The sequence below is a fragment of the Puma concolor genome, chromosome C1, assembly GCF_028749965.1.
Source record: "Puma concolor isolate L17-30 chromosome C1, mPumCon1.1.hap2, whole genome shotgun sequence".
Taxonomy (NCBI): Eukaryota; Metazoa; Chordata; class Mammalia; order Carnivora; family Felidae; genus Puma; species Puma concolor.
The window spans coordinates 18,604,477-18,624,631 of record NC_141674.1 but is presented as its reverse complement, the minus strand read 5'-3'; the positions used below and the strand labels follow the sequence as shown (position 1 = coordinate 18,624,631).

General features: G+C 57.8%; 1 protein-coding gene across 3 annotated transcripts in view; it reads left to right on the top strand.

Annotated features, from left to right (window-relative positions):
- The window catches only part of RUNX3 (RUNX family transcription factor 3), a 59,627-nt gene that overhangs the window by 26,703 nt on the left and 12,769 nt on the right, over positions 1-20,155 (top strand). For all 3 annotated transcript variants that reach the window (XM_086716074.1, XM_086716073.1, XM_086716072.1), the window contains 3 exons: positions 4,649-4,920; positions 6,812-6,968; positions 14,192-14,296. In XM_086716074.1, the coding sequence (XP_086572200.1) occupies positions 4,649-4,920; positions 6,812-6,968; positions 14,192-14,296 (534 nt within the window). The remainder of the gene's footprint in view (positions 1-4,648; positions 4,921-6,811; positions 6,969-14,191; positions 14,297-20,155) is intronic.

Below are 20,155 nucleotides of genomic sequence, written 5' to 3'. Positions count from 1 at the left end.
TCACTAACTCACATATGTGTGTGTAATAACATATACGCATAAACACACATATTTGAAATCGGGATGCAGGCAAGTCTTGGTTTAATTAGCAGGATTTTCTTCCTTTTTCTTTCACATGGAACAACTGATGACATTTTAGATGTGGTGAAACGCAATGCCGCCCCCCCCCCCCCCCCGCCTTTCTAGAGGGAGCGTTTAAATCCTCTGGATTACGAAATGGAGAGATTAGAACCACTCCATTCACAGAAAAGGAAACTGAGGCTCAGTGAAGGACAGAAATGTCCCACCTTAAGCTCCAGGCCACCGAAGCAGGAGGGTTTCACCATAGGTGCCTCCAGAGTGAGGGTGTGGAAGCCAGACTGTGAGAAATGATTAACTTCTAAAAGACAGTCCTCTGCTAGTAACTGGACTGGCTCCCCCAGGACTCAGGATAAAGGGAGCACAAGTGTCCTTGGGGAGGGGGAGGAGGCTAACAGCATCAGCTAAGCCCAGGTTCTAGCGGAGAGAGTTCTGTCTGCCTGTAGGGGGGTGGGAGGTGGGGACCAATGGGTTTCCAGAGTGAGGGTCTGAGAGCCTCGGGGAAAGAAGGTGAGTCTTGTCAAGATCCAGGCTCAGGCCGCCCTGTGATGGTTGCTGGAAAACCCTCCCACAAGTGGCCTCTGCCTGGAGGCAGGTCACAGATGGTCCTCACCTGCCCCAGGCAGCCTCTAGGCAAACCGAGGGGGACAGGGCAATGGACTAGGCTCTGAGACCTGGCAAGCTTTGAACATGAAAGTTGGACGTTTCACAAATGGGAAGTGTGAGGCCCACAAAGAGGAAGAGACTTGCCAAAGGCCCCAGACAAGGGGTGACCGGGCCTTATTTCTCACAACAGCGATAGCTCGCATGGATGGAGCACCCCCTATGTGCCAGGCCTGTGTTAAGCACCTTTCACGCGTCTCTGTGAGGAGACGGCTCATTTACCCCCAGTTCACAGAAGAAATAGACAAGAGTCAGACAGGTTTTAAGCAATTCTCCCTGGGTCACGGTTGACGGTGGGAGAAGACAAACTGAGGCAGTTGGACAAACCGCCAGGCTCCATCCACAACCAGTGAGCTGCTCAGAAGACTCTCCATGTCCCGTACGTCCAGTGTCCGGCATGCTTGGGGGGATCTTCACCCCTCCCCGGGCACTGGACTCTCAGGGAATCAGACCTGCCCTTGTGAGCTCTCTGGCCTGTGGGGAGACACAAGCAAGCACCTCACTACCACCATCCCACCTAGAGCGCACTCCTAGACACCCTCGGGCTGCCCGAGGAGGGCGCCCTGACACAGGGTTATTTTGACCCCATGGCTCCCACTCCCAGGGCAAAGGATGCTGGCGGGAGGAGTGGCCCCCAGATCCTGAGTTCTGCGGACCCCAGGTCAGGTCCAGCTATTCACCCAGCTCTGGGCCAAAGTAGGCCCAGACCTCCCAGCTTCTTAGCCCTGCTGCGGACAATTTAGGGTGCTCTTAGGTGAGAGCCATTTAAGAAAAAGCAGATTTGTACAGCGGCCCGTTGGGAGAGGCAAAGGAGATGTCTGTCCATACAAGATGGGGAAGGGAGAGGGTATCCACGTTTCCCACATAAGGGAGTGGGAGCTGTCCAACTGCCTCTCGAAACATCAAAAGGAGAGAAAGAGAGAGAGAAGTGACCCTGAGGCTGTCAGTCAGGGATGGAAAGGATGTAGGCTGGCCATTGGCAGAAATTGGGAAGAAGCTGTCCTCCTCACCCACTGGCCCCCCGGAATGGGACCGGAAGCAACTGTGCATTTCTGGCAGGGAGAATGTTCTGTGCGTCGGAGGGCACAGGGACCCTGGGGTGCCAGGGGTGCCCATCAGGGGCAGGTAGGGGAGCCTTCCGTCTGACACAAAGCCATTGGTTTGTCCTGGTCGCACAGATGGTGAGGAATCGTACCGCACGTCTGTCCAGAAAGGGCAGTACATAGGAGGCAAGCCTCTAGACACGGGACTGCAGCTGGCGCACATCTGTGGGCAGGGCCGGCCGGGCAACTCCGCGGCGGGCAGAGTGCAGGCGCCAACTAGCGGTGGCTCCCGAAACTGCTCCCGGCCCGGCGGCCCCCCGCCGACCTCAGGCTGGAGACCCAAGCTTCCCCTGGTTTCCGCGCCCATCCCCATCCGCAGTGAGCACCCTCCCGAGGGCTGGAAGCACGCCGGATCCTGTGCCCGGTGCCGATACCCACAGGAACCGCGTTTTCCGGATATCCGTTTGTAAACCCGCCGCCGTAGGATGAGGGAGAAATCAGGCGGAGGGACAAGCAAGGGCACGGGTGCAAACCGAAACCATTAGACGAATCAAATTTACAAACCCGAGACGCAGCGGGTCCTGGCCCCCTCAGCCACTCCAGGGCCACACGCGTCGCCCGCCCTCGCTGGCCCTGGGCCGTACCTGGCCACGACGTGGTGGGCCTTCAGGCGGGAAGCTCCCAGAGGTCGGACGTGCCACGGCCCCGGTCCCTCGCTTGCTTCTGGTTCCGCAGCTACTGCCAGCGCTCCCGAGACTGCAAGGGCCTTGGCCCTCGCGATCTGTAACTCCGAGATGTAGGCTCCATAAAAGGATCCCGCAAGGGTCCTTCGGTGGTGTTCCCACCTTCGAAATGGCCCGAGGGGCTGATGTGAGGCTATGACGGGGGCAGGGACCGGCTCTCCAGGTGGTCGAGGTTGGGCCACGGCCTGTCCCCCCTGGGGCACACGAGGGCCTTGAATTCGTTTGGAGAGAACGAAATGGCACGTACTGGGCCGGGTTCAGATCTGGGGCGCGATCCTGCGGCCACCTTCGGATCCTATGCTTCTTGGTATCCGAAGCTTGGAATTCGTCGTTTTGCACCTGTCAAGCCCGGGAACAACGAATATTCAGCCCAATCTCCAAGACGGCGGGGAGATTCCGCACGCGTTCGTTCGCTCCCTAGACTCCAGGGAGCGCATCTGGGGCGATAATCCAGAATGAATGGGGGCTCGATCTTTCCAGTTCCTCCCCCCGCTGTAGCTTCTCCCTAGGCCCGCTCGTTTGGCCTAGGAGGCGGGAGAGGAGGACAGGATTGACTGCTGTGATGCCCTGGGAGTCGCTGGGCCGCGCGGCCGGGACTGAAGCGACAGTGCTTCGGCAGAGCGGTCTGTGTCCCTGCGGCGCGGCCCCAGCACACAGCCGGGGAAGACGAGGCCATGGGCCCGCGGGGGCCAGTTTGCATCCACAGAGAGGAAGAAAATTGCCTCCTCTGGAAGCCGGCGCCCTTAGCTTGGCAGCCATTCCCGCGTTCTCCGCAGTTTTCTTCTGTCCGTGACTCGGTCCTCTTGCACCATGCAGAACAGTGGCTATATGCGCCGGGCAAAAATCAGGGGGAAACACTCGCGTTTTTCAGCCCCCATCGTATTTTTCAAAGAATGTGGCGAAGGCCGAAGGCCGCCACAACGAAGAACGACGAGGCAAGGGGCCTGCACGGTGCTGAAAGTTGCATTGAGGGCAGAGAGGAAGGGAACGGGGTTAGTCACCCCCAAGCCAGATACGGGCCCGCAGGGGACACACTTCCGTCTGTCCCCGGTTGGCGACGGGGCCAAAGAGGCCGGGCCCAAAGCCGCACTAGGCTGGGAGCTGCAGAGGCCGCTGGTGGTCGCGGAATCTCGTGCGCGGTGCAAGCGCATGGGTCAAAATAATTTGCGGGAAGGGGCCAGGGAAGGGTGAAAAACCTCTTTGGGGCAGCTCCCCGCTCGATGTCACCGGCCTTGGGAGCCCCCCGCGTCCCCCAGCTGAGCGTGCAGGCATCACAGGCCGAAAGCAGCTGGAGCTGGGAACGTGCCGCCACTGGCGGCGGGGAAAGGGCGCGAGAAGGGGACCTGCGACCCGCGCATCAGGGAGCCGCGGCCCTGCAGACAACGGCAAAGGAGCCCCCTGCAGAGTCCCGGGCGTTCTCACCAAATTTTTAGCATTGGCCCCGGCGCCCCAGAACTCTCGAGGAGCCCTGGGCTCACGCGCCAGGCCCCCGACCCGGGCGTCCTCCCTGGGGCGGGGCCTTCCGCCCCTCCCCGCTGGGCGGCCTTCGGCGGTCCCCGTTCCTCCCCCCCCCCCTCCCCGAGCGCGGCCGAGGTGCCGGCGATGGGGGCTCCGATTGGCTGAGCGACGCGTCGCTCGGGCCGGCCCCGCCCCCGCGGGCCCCGGGATAGTAACCCCGCGCGGCCCCGCGCGGCGCCGCCACTTGATTCTCGAGGATTTGTCCTGGGGCTGCGGCCGCGCGGTCGGTGGGGCGGCCGCGAGCGGGCTGCGGGGGCGGGCGGCGGCGGCGGCGGCGACAGCCCGCGCGGGCCCCGCCGGGGCCGAGGCAGACGTCCCGCCGCGAGGGGCGGCCGCACGCGGGCCGGGAGCCCAAGATGCGGGGCTAGCCGGCAGGCTGCGCGCGGCCGTCGGGGCAGCGAGGCCTCGCTGCGGGCGGGCCCCGGCGGGGCGTCCCCGGGCGCCGCCCCCTGCGCCCTGAGGCCGCGGCCCGGCTGCTTCTGCTTTCCCGCTTCTCGCGGCAGCGGCGGCCGAGGAGGCGCCCGCGCCGGCCGCCCCCGGGGGAGCCGCGCCGCCGCCGCCCGCCCGGCGCCCTGACGGCCGCTGTTATGCGTATTCCTGTAGACCCGAGCACCAGCCGCCGCTTCACACCTCCCTCCACGGCCTTCCCCTGCGGCGGCGGCGGCGGCGGCGGCAAGATGGGCGAGAACAGCGGCGCGCTGAGCGCGCAGGCGCCCGTGGGGCCCGGCGGGCGCGCCCGGCCGGAGGTGCGCTCGATGGTGGACGTGCTGGCGGACCACGCGGGCGAGCTCGTGCGCACCGACAGCCCCAACTTCCTCTGCTCCGTGCTGCCCTCGCACTGGCGCTGCAACAAGACGCTGCCCGTCGCGTTCAAGGTGAGTGCCGGGCCCGGGGCGGGCGGCCCCTGGTCCTGGGGATCCGGGCGTCTCGGCTGCAGGAGCCAGGGCCCCGGGAAGGCAAGGGAAGGGAGGGGACGTGCCCGCCACCCCGCGGCGAGAGCCCAGCAGCCGGGCCCAGGGCGCTTTCGGTCTCGCCGCGCGCTCCGCCTGGGGACCTTGGCGTTGCCTCTCAGAGGCACCCGGCACGGACGACTCTTGGGAGGGTTGCCCCTTCCACCTTCGGGGAGCCCTGCTGAAAGACGTTGATGCGGAAACGGGCGGAAGGGGCCTCGCTCCTCTCCGGTCCGGACCCCCGCGGACACAGCCTTGCGGGCAAAGGGGACGAAGAGCCCCGGAACCGGGGCGAGGACACCGGAGGTGGGGTGCAGAGGGTGGATAGGGCCTACCCTTCACCGCCAGCACCCCTCCTCCTGCACCGCTTCAGAAACACTTCCTGCTCACACCCTCAACCTCTGGCTTCTGAAATTTTACACCGGGCGACTCTAGGGCTGAGAAGGGGGCACCGAACCCTAAACCGTTGCGGGCGGGAATCCCGAATGTCAGGCCGAAATGGGGAGGGGGGCGCTCCCACCCCTGGCAGACCCCAGCCATTCAGAGGATCTTTTTTTTCCCTTTGCTAGGGAGTAGGCGACTGTTTCATTTTCATTTTTTTAAGGGGGCAGCGAGATGAAACGAAAACGCCTTGGTTTTCCCCTAAACCTCTCACAGCTGCCGTGAGAAAGGGCAGGGCAGGAAGGGCCAGCGCTGGGGGTGGTGGGTGCCCGAGGTGGCTGGAAACCGCGGCTTCTGTCAGCTGAGGCCGTCCTTGCTCCCATTAAGACGATTCCAAATTGAAAAAAAAAAAAAAAAAGGATGAGTGGCTCTTGGAGGTCTCCCGGGTGACATCTTAAAATGCCAGTGGGGAAAATCTCCCGGGGAGGAGGGGGAGGGGGAGGCCCGTGTGACTTTAATCCCCAGATCGGAGGTTTTACTGTCACTTGGAGCTTAAAAGGAATCTTTGAAATTAAAAGAAGACAGGATGTTGACAGGAAATCTGGCCTTTTTAATCAGACCCCAAACATTTTCTCCTTGAAATTTTTACCATCTGGATCCCTTAGTCCCTGCACGCGGTGGCCACGTTTAAATGGCTGTGACTGTATTTGCAGTCTGATTCCTTTTCAAAAGGCATCTGCCTCTCCCCGCTGCTTGGGGTGAGGGCTGGGGGAGACGAATCAGGAAGGCATCTCCAGCCCCATCCTGCAGTTCCCAGCAGGTGCATCCTCCTGCTATCAGAAACCCCTCTCTCATTTTAAAGGGGTTTTCTGTACAACCCCCCTCTAAACACCGGTTTGTTTTACATTGTGCATTTTCCCTGCATAACGAATTCAGGCTCTGCAGAGGCCGATAACCTGGGCCTGGCCCACATTTCAGGACCAAATTTCATACCCCAAACGGCTCTTGCATTAATTGAGCTTGGGAAGGAGCCCCGTCATTACCGTTGTTGATATTATTTTTATTTAGGGACTTTGTTGCTAGGAGTATGTCGATTCCTCTTTTGCTCAAGCCGAAGGCAAGAGGGAACTGCACCCCACGCTGTAGGGATGGAGCTCATTCTCAGCTCTCGCTTGGATTTAATTGAAAGAATAATTTCTCAGGACACGGCTTAACCAGTCGATCTAGGATTTGGGTGTGGAAGGCAGAGCTTTGGGCTTCTTGCTTTTGTTATCTGGGGGGGAAGGTGTCCATTGTGTTTAAGCCTCTTGTCCGCTCTGCCTTTGAGAAATCCTGCAGTGCGCCTGGGACCTAGGGGAGCTGCCCGGCCCCTCCCCACCTCTCCCTTGCGTCCCCCGTACCTCCCTAAGCTGCTCCTCTGCCCCTGTGCCCTCAGGTGGTGGCGCTGGGGGATGTGCCTGATGGGACGGTGGTGACTGTGATGGCAGGCAATGACGAGAATTACTCTGCTGAACTGCGCAATGCCTCGGCAGTCATGAAGAACCAGGTGGCCAGATTCAACGACCTTCGCTTCGTGGGCCGCAGTGGGCGAGGTGAGCCGAAGGGAGACTGCGCACCCTGACATTGGCAATGGCAGAGGTGGGGGGGAAGGCAGCTGAGAGCAATCCCTTGGGGTCCCAATGGGAGCCCCAGAAACAAGTCTCCAGGCCCGACTTGGTCTAGAACAGTGGGTTGGAACCCCATGGGGGTGTTACAGACCCCTTTGAGGATGTGAAGAAAGTTAGGGTCCTTTGCCAGAGAAAGACACAATTCTCTCCCAGTTTCTGGGATTTACTGACTCTCAAAACCATCCACATCACCCCTTTTTCGAGTCTTCTGGTCTCATAAAAGATGCTGGGAGCAGATCGTGGATTAACAGCCTCGTAGGTCTTTTGTGGCAGGCGGGTTTAGCAGCTGGCTTAGACAAATGGCTGGTCTGCGGGACGGGGGCGGGGGGGGGGCGAGCACCCCAGCCACCCTCCCCACGGGGGTGGGATCTCCCAGAGCTTCGAGGTTTGAGGCTGCCTCTCCCCAGCTGTGGTCTCCCCAAGCCACAGTTTCCCCAGCCCCATGAGCCTTAGGGTGGTTTAGACAGAGGTGAATGCAGTGCAGGATGCCGAATGCTGGAAAGCGCGGCTGGAAAGCCGCCATCCCCCACCCCAGAATCAAGGCTGGTCCGCCACCCTGCCTATGTGATCTGCCTCTGGAAGCAGGAGGAAGGCAGGACCAGCCGCGGCCACTGTGGCTGCCGCCCGGGGCTGTTGAGTGGGAGGCTTCTGGGACCCGAAACCCATCATCACTTGTGGGTGGAGAAGTCCTAGAAACCCTGCCCCAGCGAAATGGTGGCTTGAGGGCTCGCTGGCCCTTTAAGACCAGCCTGCTGAAAAGTGGGGAGTGCCCTTCCCAAGACCCAGCCTGCCCCTCCAGCTTCGCTAAGAAAGTAGGCTAGGTTTCCTCTGCCGCCAGTCTCAACAGAGGCTGAGGCAGAATTGTACTTTTCATCACCAATAAACAAGACCTTCTCAAGGTTTTAGTTCCCTCTGAGCCGCCAGCCCTGCTCAGAAACGGGCATCTGGGCACCATTTTTTCCTCTCCAACCGTTCAATGTATACATACAAATGTCAAACATATTTTGACTTTTCAGCATTAATTAAAACCAGGGCATTATTTGCATGTAATAACTGTTTACTTGTTACTTTTTATGAAACTGAAATAGTTTACATTCTTTCAAACATTTCCTGTTCCTGTTGGCTCCCTTCCCCATGCACAGATTTCTTTCAAACGTTGCCCTTAACTGGTTGCAGGTTGATGGATGGAAAATGTTTGCTTTTATGAATTAAGCTTTCATTGCTGCTCCTAGTTAGTCTCCGAGCCCCTTTTGTCATCCCCAATCTCTCAGGCCTTTTGCAACTTAATCCTGGCCGCAGCCCTGAGTGGAGAGTCACTCGCCACCTGTCGGTGGTGGCCCGCCGGGATGCAGCTTGACTTGGGGGCGGTGGCCAGGTGTGCAGGCCCAGGTGGGGCGAGGATGTGTAGGGGAGGCCGAGGGAGGCCCACCGAAGCTGTGGCCCCTGATGAGGCTGGCAGAAGGAGAGGTCGGTCCCCGGAGCCAGCAAGGCATCAGGAACGTGGCACCTTGCTCCCTGTCCTGGGAGGAAGAGGGGACCCTGTGATTCCCAGAGTTACCGAGGGCATGGCCGGCCAGCTGGCCACTCGGCCACGGAAGATGATTTCTCTATGCCGTTTGTGCGCACAGACCTGCGCTTACCCTGCAGGGCCTGGGGGAGAGAGTCGGGTTCCCCAAACGTTGTTTAGTGTTCAGGCGCCTGCTCTTGGAGGCTGAAGTTGTGCATCTGGGAGACGCAGGGAGCTGAGTTTGTAAGCCATTCTCACTGCCCTTCTCCCGTCAGTCTCGTGGGACTCGGGGGACAGGCAGGGGGCCTGAATGGGAGATCCAGTACTTAGGGAACCTGATGAGACTTTCAGACCTCAGAGGCTCATGGTGTTGAACGGCCTGGGCTCAACAACCAGCCCCCTGGATTTCAGTCCCAGCTCTGCTGGATGACATGGGGCGCGTGGCTCCACCTCTCTGTGCCTCGGTTTCCCCATCTGGGTAACGGGGACAACGATGATCCCTCCCTGTTGAGACTTTGTGAGGATTAAGGAAATCTGCACAAGCGTGTCAACTTTGCACACATCGAGAGTGGGATACATGTTACAGATTTTGTTACTTCAGATGCCTGCCACTGGAGATCTTTGAAGTCGCTTTGAGCGGTATAGTCACTGATTCTGTGATTGTGGTGCGGTTTGGCCGGGGGTGGGGGAAACCCAGAAGGTGTGAATCGTCGAGTGGGAGAAGTGGAGGCGGCTGGCAGCGGGGAAGGAGGGTGCCGGGGTCCGGTGGCACGGAGCGGCGTATCTGCTGTGCCCATGTTGCCCAATGGGAAATTCCCACTGAGAGGACACATCAGCGATTGACACAGACAGTGGGTCACTCTGGGAGCTGGGACAGGTTGGAGTTCGGGACCCCGAGCCTTTCCCTGGCCCTCTGACTTCTGCCAAGACCGAGAAGCCAGATGGAAACTTCTGCCTGTTTCCTTGATTCTGTCTTAATTCTAGGAAAATAGCTTTCCATGAAGGACACATACCCACCACCACCGCCACAGAGCCCTCGCGATAAGCCTGAACGTGGGGCCCAAGAAAAGGGAGGGAAAGAAACCAAGCCATCGGTGTCTCCTGCAGCCAGTAGGGCCGAGGTTCCCACCCCACCAGACACAGTGCCCTTCTTACAACGAATGTTCTGTTCCTCCCCCTTCACCAGCCTACAGTGAAACGCGTAGACGATGTAACTTACCTACTTACGCGCAGTTTCAAAACCTATACAATTCCATAACTATAACGGGGAAGAAAGGAGAAAGTGATTTATGATAAAATATCCATTTGAACACGTAAATGTTGGGCAAGACTACACTGTGGGTTGAGTGGGCGCTTGCGTGCCTGGCACAACACCCCGTGCCCGCGACGGCACGCCGCCAGCCCAGGCACACGGGACCCGAGGTCTGAACGCAGCATCGCTGTCGATGACATAGTTTTCTGAAGTTGTGAGCAATTCTTGGCAGGGTTAAAAACAAAAACAAACAAACAAAAAAAAACCCGTCTCCCATCCTGGACAATTCAGTAGATATTAAAAGCATGGAAAAAAAAACCTTCGCTTTATGTCAAATGGAGTTAGGCTCGTGGCTCAGAGACTCCTTGTAACAAGCTCTCCACACACAGGAAGAATGACTGCCTCCGTGCCCTGGGCAGTGCTGGACATCTACGTCCTCCGCCCCCCACATCCCCCCTCTGGAGGACCAGACGCCACAAATTCCCTAAACGTCCTCTAGGAGGCAGCCACCGGCCTAGGTGAAAATGAAGAAAGCATGAGCTCCTAAACTATCACCGGCAGGTTAAAAAGCAGCCAGAGCTTGTGGAGAGAGGCTTGGGTTGAGAGATGAGGGTGTGGCTTACCGGCTGCCGCTGGGAGAGGAGACAGAGGGCCTGTTGGCCAACACTGAGAAAACCCCGAGGTCCCCTGAGACTTGTCCCCTCCTGCTGTCCATGAATCCCCCTGTGGTAGGGGTTATGACCCAAGAACCCGTCTAAGAGGGACAGGGACTTGCCTAAAGCCACACTCCCGGACCTGGCTGTTTGTGCTGATTGGTCCAGGGCCCCCCTCCACCCCCCGCCCCGTTCCTACGGGAATGTCTGGGGTCACTCAGGGCCCCACAGGGCAGCTACTTCTCCCTCCCTCCTCTCTTTGGGTACCCGGGACGATGGTGCCAAGCCTGGAAAGGTGGGGGGAAACTGTTGAGGAGGGCCGATGACCTCAGGGATGGCTTACCGTTTAGTGCCTGGTGAGAGTGGGGGCTTCTCACTCCCCAGGAGCGGGTCCTTAGTATGCGGTGGGGGCACAGGCCCCAGCACATTCTAACCTTTTGGGCCCTGCCCAAATACTGTGTGACGTGGATGACTCGTTGCCCCTCTATCAGCCTCAGTTTTCTCATCTGCAAAATGGGAACGGTCGTCTCTCCCTTAATTTAACCAACATCTACTGAGCATCTCCTATTGTGCCAGATGCTATCCTTGGGGCTGGGGACGCAGCAGTGAACAAGGGACAAGCAGCTCCCTCCCAAGGTAGGGTGGGAGCGAGAGGGTCTCTGATGCTTCAGATTGAGGTCTTTAACCTTTTTTTTTTTCCTTTTTTTTTTTACCCTATGGCCCGCCTGACAGTTTCAGAATAATGTGTTTTACCGAATCAAATAAAACACAAAGGATTGCAATGGAAACCAATGACAATAAAACATAGTTAGCAAAATGTCTTTTAAAATTGAGATAAATGTGCTGCTTTATTAGCGTATTAAATGGTAAGATGTGGCAATGGGTCTGATGACGACCACGATTCTGAGGTCGTGACGAGCACAAAAGATATTTAGAGAAATTTGCAACGTCAGTAATGTGATATGTAAATACCTGTGACGTCTGTTGGTGACAAGGTCACAGGAACTTCTGTAATACCTCTGTGGTTTGCTGCCGACAGTCATACTTGAGGGAGATGCTAAATTGCAGCCAGAGGTTAGGGACGATACAATTGTCATTTTTGTTTTCCTGTCCCTGCTCACGGGCCCACTTAATTCTGAGAAGGAGCCTCGGAGGCCAGGTTTAAGATGCCTGCTTTTGATAAAGTGACCAGAGAGGGCCTCACGGAGGAGGTGACTTTTCAGTGGAGTCCAGAGAGAGTTGCAGGAGCACTTCAATAATTGGGGTCCATCCAGCCAGGCACCCGGCAGTTCAAGGAGGCATTGGAAGTGGCAGAGGCCTGGGGACCCCCCCCGCCCCCAGAAAGTGCCCAGATGGTTGGGGAGGGGGAGGAGTCCAGGAGAAAAGGGACCAAAGAGTGAGGGAAGGCAGGTCCCAGGAGGGGGTAGGCAGGGAGCCTGCGGCCTGGCATTTCCCTAGACCTTCTGCACTTCCAGTCTCCAGAAACTGTGGAAAGTGCCCCTGTGGTCTGAGCGTGAGGGGTTAGATTTCTGCGGACCCTGGAGTCCAGGAGCAGGCGCTGTTTGCATTTCCGTCCCTGCCTCCAGCGGACTGGCTCAGGAAAATTCTTCCAGAGAGGCCCCACTCTTCCCCAGTTTGAGCCGCACCTCAATGTAACCCACCCCCTGGTGTCTCAGAAGCCCGAGGGTTCCGTGCCGGGGCCCTGGAAGCCTGATTTCCTTCCGCTCTGGATCTCCTGTTTCGGGGGCTAGAGTTTTCATGGATCACTGGACCCAACCGTGCAAAGAGAACCGCTAAGCAGCGTTCCCTGCCCTGAGAGCTCCTCTCCCACCTGTGAAGCGGGGACATCAAGACTGGCTGCCTGCCTGCCTTGGAGAGTTGCCGGGAGTACAGGGGCTGCAGAGGGGTCCACTCAGGCTGCCTCCCTCGGTGCCCGCCCGTGGCCCACAGGCCCCTGCCCTTAGGGAGCCCCTGGGTCTGCAACTGGGGTGCAGAGATAGGGATGCTCAGGGGCAGAGAAGGAGGAGGCCGGCATTAGGGGATCAGCGAGGCTCCCCTCGCACCCTCCCCAGTCTCAGTCCGTGTGGGGGCTTTGATGCTACTAGAGAAGAGGGCAGGAGAGGAGAGGCCCACTTCAGCGAAGGTGAGAGGAGAATTGGGTTGCCCTTTGAGGAGAATCTTGACCTCATACCCCACCCACCACTTATACCCCCAGAAGAGCCAAAGAATTAGAGGTAGAAGGTAGAGAAGAAGGCTGTTTATCGAGGGGAAGCCTTGATTCGCTTGTTACACGGGGAAACCCGCCTCAACATAAGACAGTAGGAGAAAGCACCAGCGAGAGGAAGCACTGGAAATGCAAACCAGCTCGGGGTCAGAAGGCAAAAAGCAAATCTCAAGACAGAAAGGCCACTGAGCTGAGAAACTGATGGCCACACAAAGGGCGGGGAAAGCGCTCAGAGGCTACTGCAGAGCGATCTCTCAAAGGCGCCGAAATGCCAATAGGAAAGCATAAAGGAACATCGAGGCGATAGTTGGCGTTGGGTTGGGACAGAGGATGAACGTGTCAAAACTTTCAGTCTCACTGGGCATGGCCAAAAGGCAAACGGAGTCAGGGGCAGTAAGATCTTCCTTCCACCTTGACAGGCGGCCATGCTGCCGATGGCACCGCGCTGACAGCTGTCACGGTCACGGTGACTCTCTGGAGCACCATCTCGCCAGAGAGATCAATGCCCCTGAATACGTCCCAACCCTCTGACTGCGATGAAATCACTCACCACTTCTTGGAATCTTTTCTGAGGAAATAAGCAGAGATGGAGACAAAGATTTTTATAAACGAAAGGTCGTTTTCATTTTATTCTAACTGGTTAAAAAAAAATTATCATTTTAAAAGTTTTTCCTCTCTTAGGAATTTTGAATGGAGACTTTGGAGCCAAATGTCTGTCTAAAAATAGAACAGGGTTCTGGAAATAACAGTTGCGTGTACAAATGAAATGTCGGCAGCTCCCAAATCAGCCCCTTTTCAGCCCCAGCTGCACACACCAGTGAGAAGTCAGCAGGGGCGTCAGAGAGTAAGAGAGATAAATAAAAGATGAGGCTTCTGTGAGTTGAAATATTTTGCAGCCATTAAAAATGAAGTTTATGAAGAATTTTTAACGACATGAGAAAGTGCTTATGATGTGAGGTTAAATGAAAGAAAACAAAACCAGGGTATGAAAATATGTATTTTGGTATCATTGCAACTCTGTAAATACACATAACCCACACAAAAAAGGATTAGAGGAGAAAACACCCAAATGTTAATAGTGTTTATTCCTGGCTAGTTGAACCGTGGGTGATTTTTCTGTGTTCCCCAAATTTTCCGTAAAGATCACTCATTACCTTTAGGAAACAATATGTATAAAAATATGTTTTTATACATATTTTTGTAGTTATACGTGGGGTGCTCCCCACCCCCAAATCGCAAGGGTCGCTGGACAGAAGGAACAGCACAAAAGCCAGGAAGCAGGGAGAAAATTAGCAGGGTGGCCAGAGCATGGGGAGGGGGAAGGTGATAAAGTTGGTGCCAGACCTCCTGGGGCCCCGAATGCCAAGGCCAGCAGCTGGAACTTCACCCAGAGCCCCATCTTCTGCCCATGTTCGAAGGAGAGAGATCTGCCCCTTCTGGGAGGGAGACGGGGTGTTGTTAACAGCTCCAGGTGCCAACCTCCTGCCTTTATTCTCCACTCCCCTCCCCCAGGGAAGAGTTTCACACTGACCATCACCGTGTTCACCAACCCCACCCAAGTGGCCACCTACCACCGAGCCATCAAGGTGACCGTGGATGGACCCCGGGAACCCAGACGTAAGTGCCCGAGCCACTGAGCCCGCTGGGCAGTGGGGAGGAGGGTCCAGCAGGGGGAAGGGCAGCAGCCGAGGTCAGACAGATGGCAGTGGTCCCCTGAAACGCTCTCATCAGGGGGCTGCACTCCTGGGCTCTACATCCCTGCACACTCCGGGTGCCTGCCAATAAACCCAAACCCTCTGTGCTTATCCCTGGACTGCTGGAGGCCAGCAAGGACCATAGGAAGGGGTAATGGCAGAATCAGCTTGACCCCCCCCCCCCAGGACTGCCCACTGAGAGCCAGCTGAGAGAGTATGGATTTGTGATTGGCATCTGTTAGGGAAAGGAACTAGATGGAAAAGTCTTCCAATAGGGTATTTGTGAGTGTTGGGGGTGGGGGGAGGTCGGGCCAGGTTTGCTCTACTCCGTCCCAGCTTCCTCTGCCAGTGGCTGAGGGAGGGAGCCATCAAAAACAGGAGTTGGTCTGGCTGTGAGGCCACATCCCCTCCTTGGAAACTTTCTTTGGGTCTCAGTATGTGACTTAAGTCACACGCAGCCTGGGCACTCTGACCCCACAACCCACACTCAAGAATGCGAACTTGGTTCTGCAGATATTTACTGAGCACCTACTATGCGCAGGGAGTCCTGATGTGTGCCTTTTAGCATCAAAGAGAGTTTGTGTTTAATTGCTTCTGCCTGCTGAAGGATAATGCTGTTTGCAGGTTTACATTATGGGCACTTGAGGGGCAGCTGCCACAGAATGGGCCAGAGGTCTGTGTTCACTAAATGAGTGAATGAATGAATGAATGAATGAATGAAAGAAACAGAGAACCAGCTGGCCAGCTGGCCATTTCTGGACTGGCTGCTTTCTGAGCCCTGACCAGAGTGCTCATTCTGGACCACCCCACCCCCCAACTTGTAACATGCTCAGTGTGGTATCAGGAGCTACCCTGCCTTTCCCTTCCTACTCGTGGCCCTTTAGAGTTTAGAAAACCCTCTCACATTTATTGTCCATTGGGATCCTTACGACAGCAGAGCCAAAGGGTCACCCCAGTTCCAGTGGGGAGAGAGTCCAGGCCAGGGGATGTTGAGAACCTGCCAGGGCCTCCCATGGCCTTTGGTGCTGGGAGGGGCCCTGTCTTCCCAGAGAAAGTCGTCGTCGTCGATTTCCATTCCAAGCTGGGTGGACTTGGGGCAGGAAGACAGAGTGGGGACCAGAGCCCAGGAGGCTCAGAACAGATGGGGCTCTGCCAGGGTGTCGTCAGTGAGGGCCACCCAGGGCTGGCCCCTCCTCCTGGGGAATCAGACTGACCTAGCTCCCCATCTGTCCAATTCCGGGGCCCACTCCGGTGTCTGGCCACTTGGGGAAGGCTTAAAGCTGGGCTTGGTGTCCCCGGATGACTCTCCCTGAAGGCCCTCAGGGCCCCCTCCTCCAGCCTCCCTTAGCTCCCTCATATGGTCGTCAGACCCAAAGGCAGGCATCTGCTCTGGCCAGATTCTTGCCGGGACTGGATGTGGATGGGTCCATGCCCCTGGCCTTGGGATCCATGACCCTGGACAAGTCGTGTTGTCTTTTGGGCCTCAGTCTTGTCACCTGTGAACTGAGTCAGTGACCCTAAGAGTCTCGAGGTGGTGATGTCTGGGAAACCCTTGTGAGCCTTAAGCCACCAGGATGCAGAAGACAGCCTGCCTGGTTGGGGATGTTGGGGAAACTGCTGGCCTCTTTCAGCCTCAGCCCCCCTGCCTCCAGGAACTGGGGTGCTACCATCCACACCACAGGCCTAGAGACCAGTGATGGCATGTGGATAGCATCTGGCTGTGGCAGGGGGAGGGTCCTGGTGAGTCACTGGAGCCATGGTGTTCGGTTATCCCCAGCACCTGGCCACCACCGTGCATTTCCACCACGAGCACCATCGGTGGGTGGTGACTCTTGGTCCGCAGCAGGGGGGCAGCCCAAGCCATGGCCCTAAAGGTATCAAACAAGTGGCACACCACTCTGTCTCCAGGGGCAGAATCGGGACGGACGGGAGCCACAGTCGGCTTCACTGTGATGATGCAGCACTTAGGAGCCACTCCACAAAGCAGTGAGCACCCAGTCCATAGAGGCATGTGGCAGGGGGTCTTAGAGCTTGCTAGGAAGGTTCCCAGGGGCCCAGCAATGCCTGGAATCCCTCAAAACCCCCCATGTCCAGCCGTTCTCAGCCCAGAGCTGCCCACCCCCCCCGCCCCGCCTTGAGGGCCCTGGATAAGGGCAGGGGTGTGGCCCTGCCTTTGGGAGCCCCCAGTTCAAATCCCCTGCCGGCTCTTCTCTCCTGGGGTCCCCAGACCTGAGACAGCCCTTCTGGGGGTGAGCTGATAGGGGAAGGCAGTGGGAGGCGGGGGTCGGCAGGGGACTGCACAGGACAAGGCACCCGAGGCCGGAGGGAGGGGAGACAGCAAGAGGAAGGAAAGAGAAGCCAGCCCCGGGAGATGGGCCGGAGTCCGAGGCCAGGCTGGCTGTGTGACCCGAGGCAAATGGCACCCCTCTCTAGGCCTTTAAGTCTCATTAACGAGACTTGTTCAAACAAAATCTTTGCAGAAGCTTATTTATAGAAAAGAGCAGCTGTGGGAGGAGGCAGTTCTCCAGGTCTCCCGTCCTGAGGGCCTGCTTGCCTGTGCCCCCGCCCACCAGGCCTTCAGGTCAGGTCTCACCCGCACCCTGGCTGCCATCCCCACCCTGGCCTTGTCTGTGATCTTGGACAAATCCTCCTCCTTTCCGGGCCTCCGTTTCCCCACCTGTAAGAGGTGAGAGACCCGATCAATGCTGCTGGTCACCAAGCACTCCTCGTGTGCCAGGTCCCCATTAACAGGTCTGCAACCACCCGGGAGGAGACAGGCCAGGAGGCAGAGCCACTTGCCCAAGGGTGAGTTTCAGTGCACCCCATGGGCTCCAGTCTGGGGCTCAGGGAAGTGAGGGCTACTTGGAAGGGCCTTCCTGCCTCACTGTGCCTCATCTGTAAAATGGAGAGGATAGTAGCATCTGCTCTGGGGAGTTGCCCTGAGCGTTAAAGGAGCTTGCAGCTGCACAGCCCGCAGGACTTACCCAAACCCTCACGGATTATCACAGGATTTCCTTTCTGGGCTTTTCTCCTGCTTTGTGACTCCCAACCCCATGTGAGGGTTGAGCCTTGTGTGGGGTGGGGGTGGGAGTAGGGGCTGGTCCTGGGAGCCAAGGAGTAGGAGTCTGCAGATCCCTGAGGCCCAGCTGTGGGTTCTGTGGCTGGGTCGTTCCCCTCTGGTGCCCTGCAGAGCATGCCCGATACGCAGCCAGGTGGCTGGCTGGGTTTGAAGGCTAGTTTGGTGGCTTCCTGCCTGTGTGGCCTTGGTTTCTGAGGTTCTCAATGCTGGTGTCCCTCACAGTCACCGGGGGCTGGTTAAAAAGCAGGTGGCTGAGCAGGGTCCAGGATTCAGGCAGGAGGCAGTCCGGTGCCTGGCGATTCTGGCATGGAACCACTCACCCCATCTTCCGGGTTTAGCAGGTGCTGGCACCTGAAAGGGTAGGACCCAAGTTTTTAATCCGGCCGGAGGCAAAGGGGGACAGTTGAGCATCTTGCCTGTGGGCCCTTTCTTCCCAAAAATTACATGGAATGATTTCAACAGATATTTTCCTGGGCACCTTTCATGTGTCTGGCACTGTTCTAGAAACTGGGAATGCCACAGTGAGCCCAATAGACAGGCTCCGTCCCACTTGGGTTTTCTACATTAGAGGTGGGGAAAGATGGTGTAAATAGTTCTATTGTCCCTGTGGCCACAGCACCCCACGTGATCTGTGCTCGTTACCCCCTGACTTCCTCTCTGACATCCTCCTTGCTCACCCCACTCTGGCCACCCTGGCCTCCTGGCTGGTCTTCATACTGGGCGGCCACATCCCTGCCTCAGGGCCTTTGCACTGCTGTTCTCTCTCTCTGAAACACAGACACCCCCAGATGCGTGGCTTGTACTTTCCCACCCTGAATGAAGGCTTTACTCAAACTTCTCAGTGAGACCCCCACCACCGTCATGCTGTTTCAAATCGTGCACACGCACCCACCCCTTACCAGCTTTGATTTTTACCTAGAACCCTGATCACCTTCCAAGATGCAATAGAGTTCACTCATTTATGTCATTTATTTCCCATCTCCGCTCACTATTAACATACGCTCCGTGGGGCAGAAGTTCTTTCCTCTGCTTTGCCACGTGCGGGCATAGACCCTGGAATACAGACATGAGCGCTTAGTAGGTGCTCCGTAAATACGTGTTGAATAAATGAAGTACCTAAATGATTAGCCGACTTAATCTCAGGTTGTGAGAAGTCTTATGGGGAAAAACAAAGCCGGGGGGAGGGGTAGAGCGCACAGGGATGGGATGTGGGCAGGGAGGGGATACCGGGGAAGCCTCTCGAGGAGGTGACATTTGACCAGAGAGGCCTGAAGGAAGTAAGCAAACAGGCTCCGGAGGGCACGGGCAGGAAGCGTGACCCTAAGCCCATAGCGGGGCCTTCCAGGGTCCTAGAGTTGCCACAATTTTGGTCTCCGCTCCAGGTGTGGGGAGGTAGAGGGAGGCCTGGGCTGAGGAGAGGCCCGTACTCCCAGGACCCCCTAGGTCCCCAGGGGAGTGCACCCAGCAGGAGGGAAGGGGTTAACGTCAGACCTCCCGGGCTCCCCTAATCAACCCCAGGCTGCTGGAAGCCCCAGTTGCGGCCCTGGGAGGGAGCCGCTTGCCTCCCTGCCCGCTGGCCCCCGGCCAGCCGGTTTCCCAGCCCAGCCACCGACCGGCTTTCATCTGCTCACAGGGGGCCGATTCAAGGCAGACCACCCGGGGCCCAGCACCCGCCTGCGATTCCCCGCGGTTGTTAAGAGTCGGGTGTAAATCTCCTGACAGGCCACAGAGCGGGCCTGGGGCCCGGGGGCCCCACCCCGCAGCTGGGCGGACAGTGGCTGCTGTGTCTGGGCTGTGACCGCACCAGAGCCGGGCCAGGCAGCCGAGGAGGCAGCTGAGTGGCTTCGGATGGGTGAAGGGCCCCGTAATTGGGGCCCACATTGTTCCCGGCAGCCGCCGCTCTTCCTGTGCCCGGCTCTGCCTCTCCCTGTCCCCTGTCCCCTGCCTCCCCGTCCCTCTCCCACCCAGCTGAGGCCGAGCGCCGAGCTGGTCGCTTGCCAGTCAGACCTCACCGCCAGTCAGCCCAGCTCTCCTCTCTCGGAGCGCTTGGGAAGCCGAGACCTCGGCCGCCAAGCTTCGTGCAACGTGCTGACCGGTCCAGGTTTGACCTTGACCTCGCACCTCCACTTTCCCACCTGTAAAATGGGGGTGATGGTAGCAGCCCCTCAGAGGGTTATGGCCCTTATAAACGATATGCATGGCTCACCTAGCACGGTGCCTGGCCCCTCGTAGGTGCCTGCAAAAGTGGTTGCCGCTCTCATCACGGGGACTTGTGTTGGGGCAGCACGAAGGCAGGGGGATGGCCCTGACGGTCCCCAAGAAGCACCAGGTACTTGGCAGGTGCAGGGACCCCGTGCCGGCCCAGCTGGTGGTGATGAAGGATGCCTAGGGACTGGTGGGAAGGGAGCCCCCAGCCCAGAATCCAGCCCTCGTTCTCTTCCTCCAGCACCGTGTGACCCTGGGTGAATCACTCAGCGTGGCTGGGCCACAGTATTCCTTTCCCCCGCTTCTGGCCCTTCTCCTACACCTGCGAGGCTGGGCATGCCTACCGTATAGACACGTTAAGGAAGAACTATGGCGCCCAGAACGCCTTCCTTGAGGGCCTAGGCCAGACCACCTGTTTAATTCCTGCAGCCTATCCACACCCTTTGGAGTTCCAATGTGATCTCCATTTTACAGATGAGACAGCTGAGCCCCAGAGGG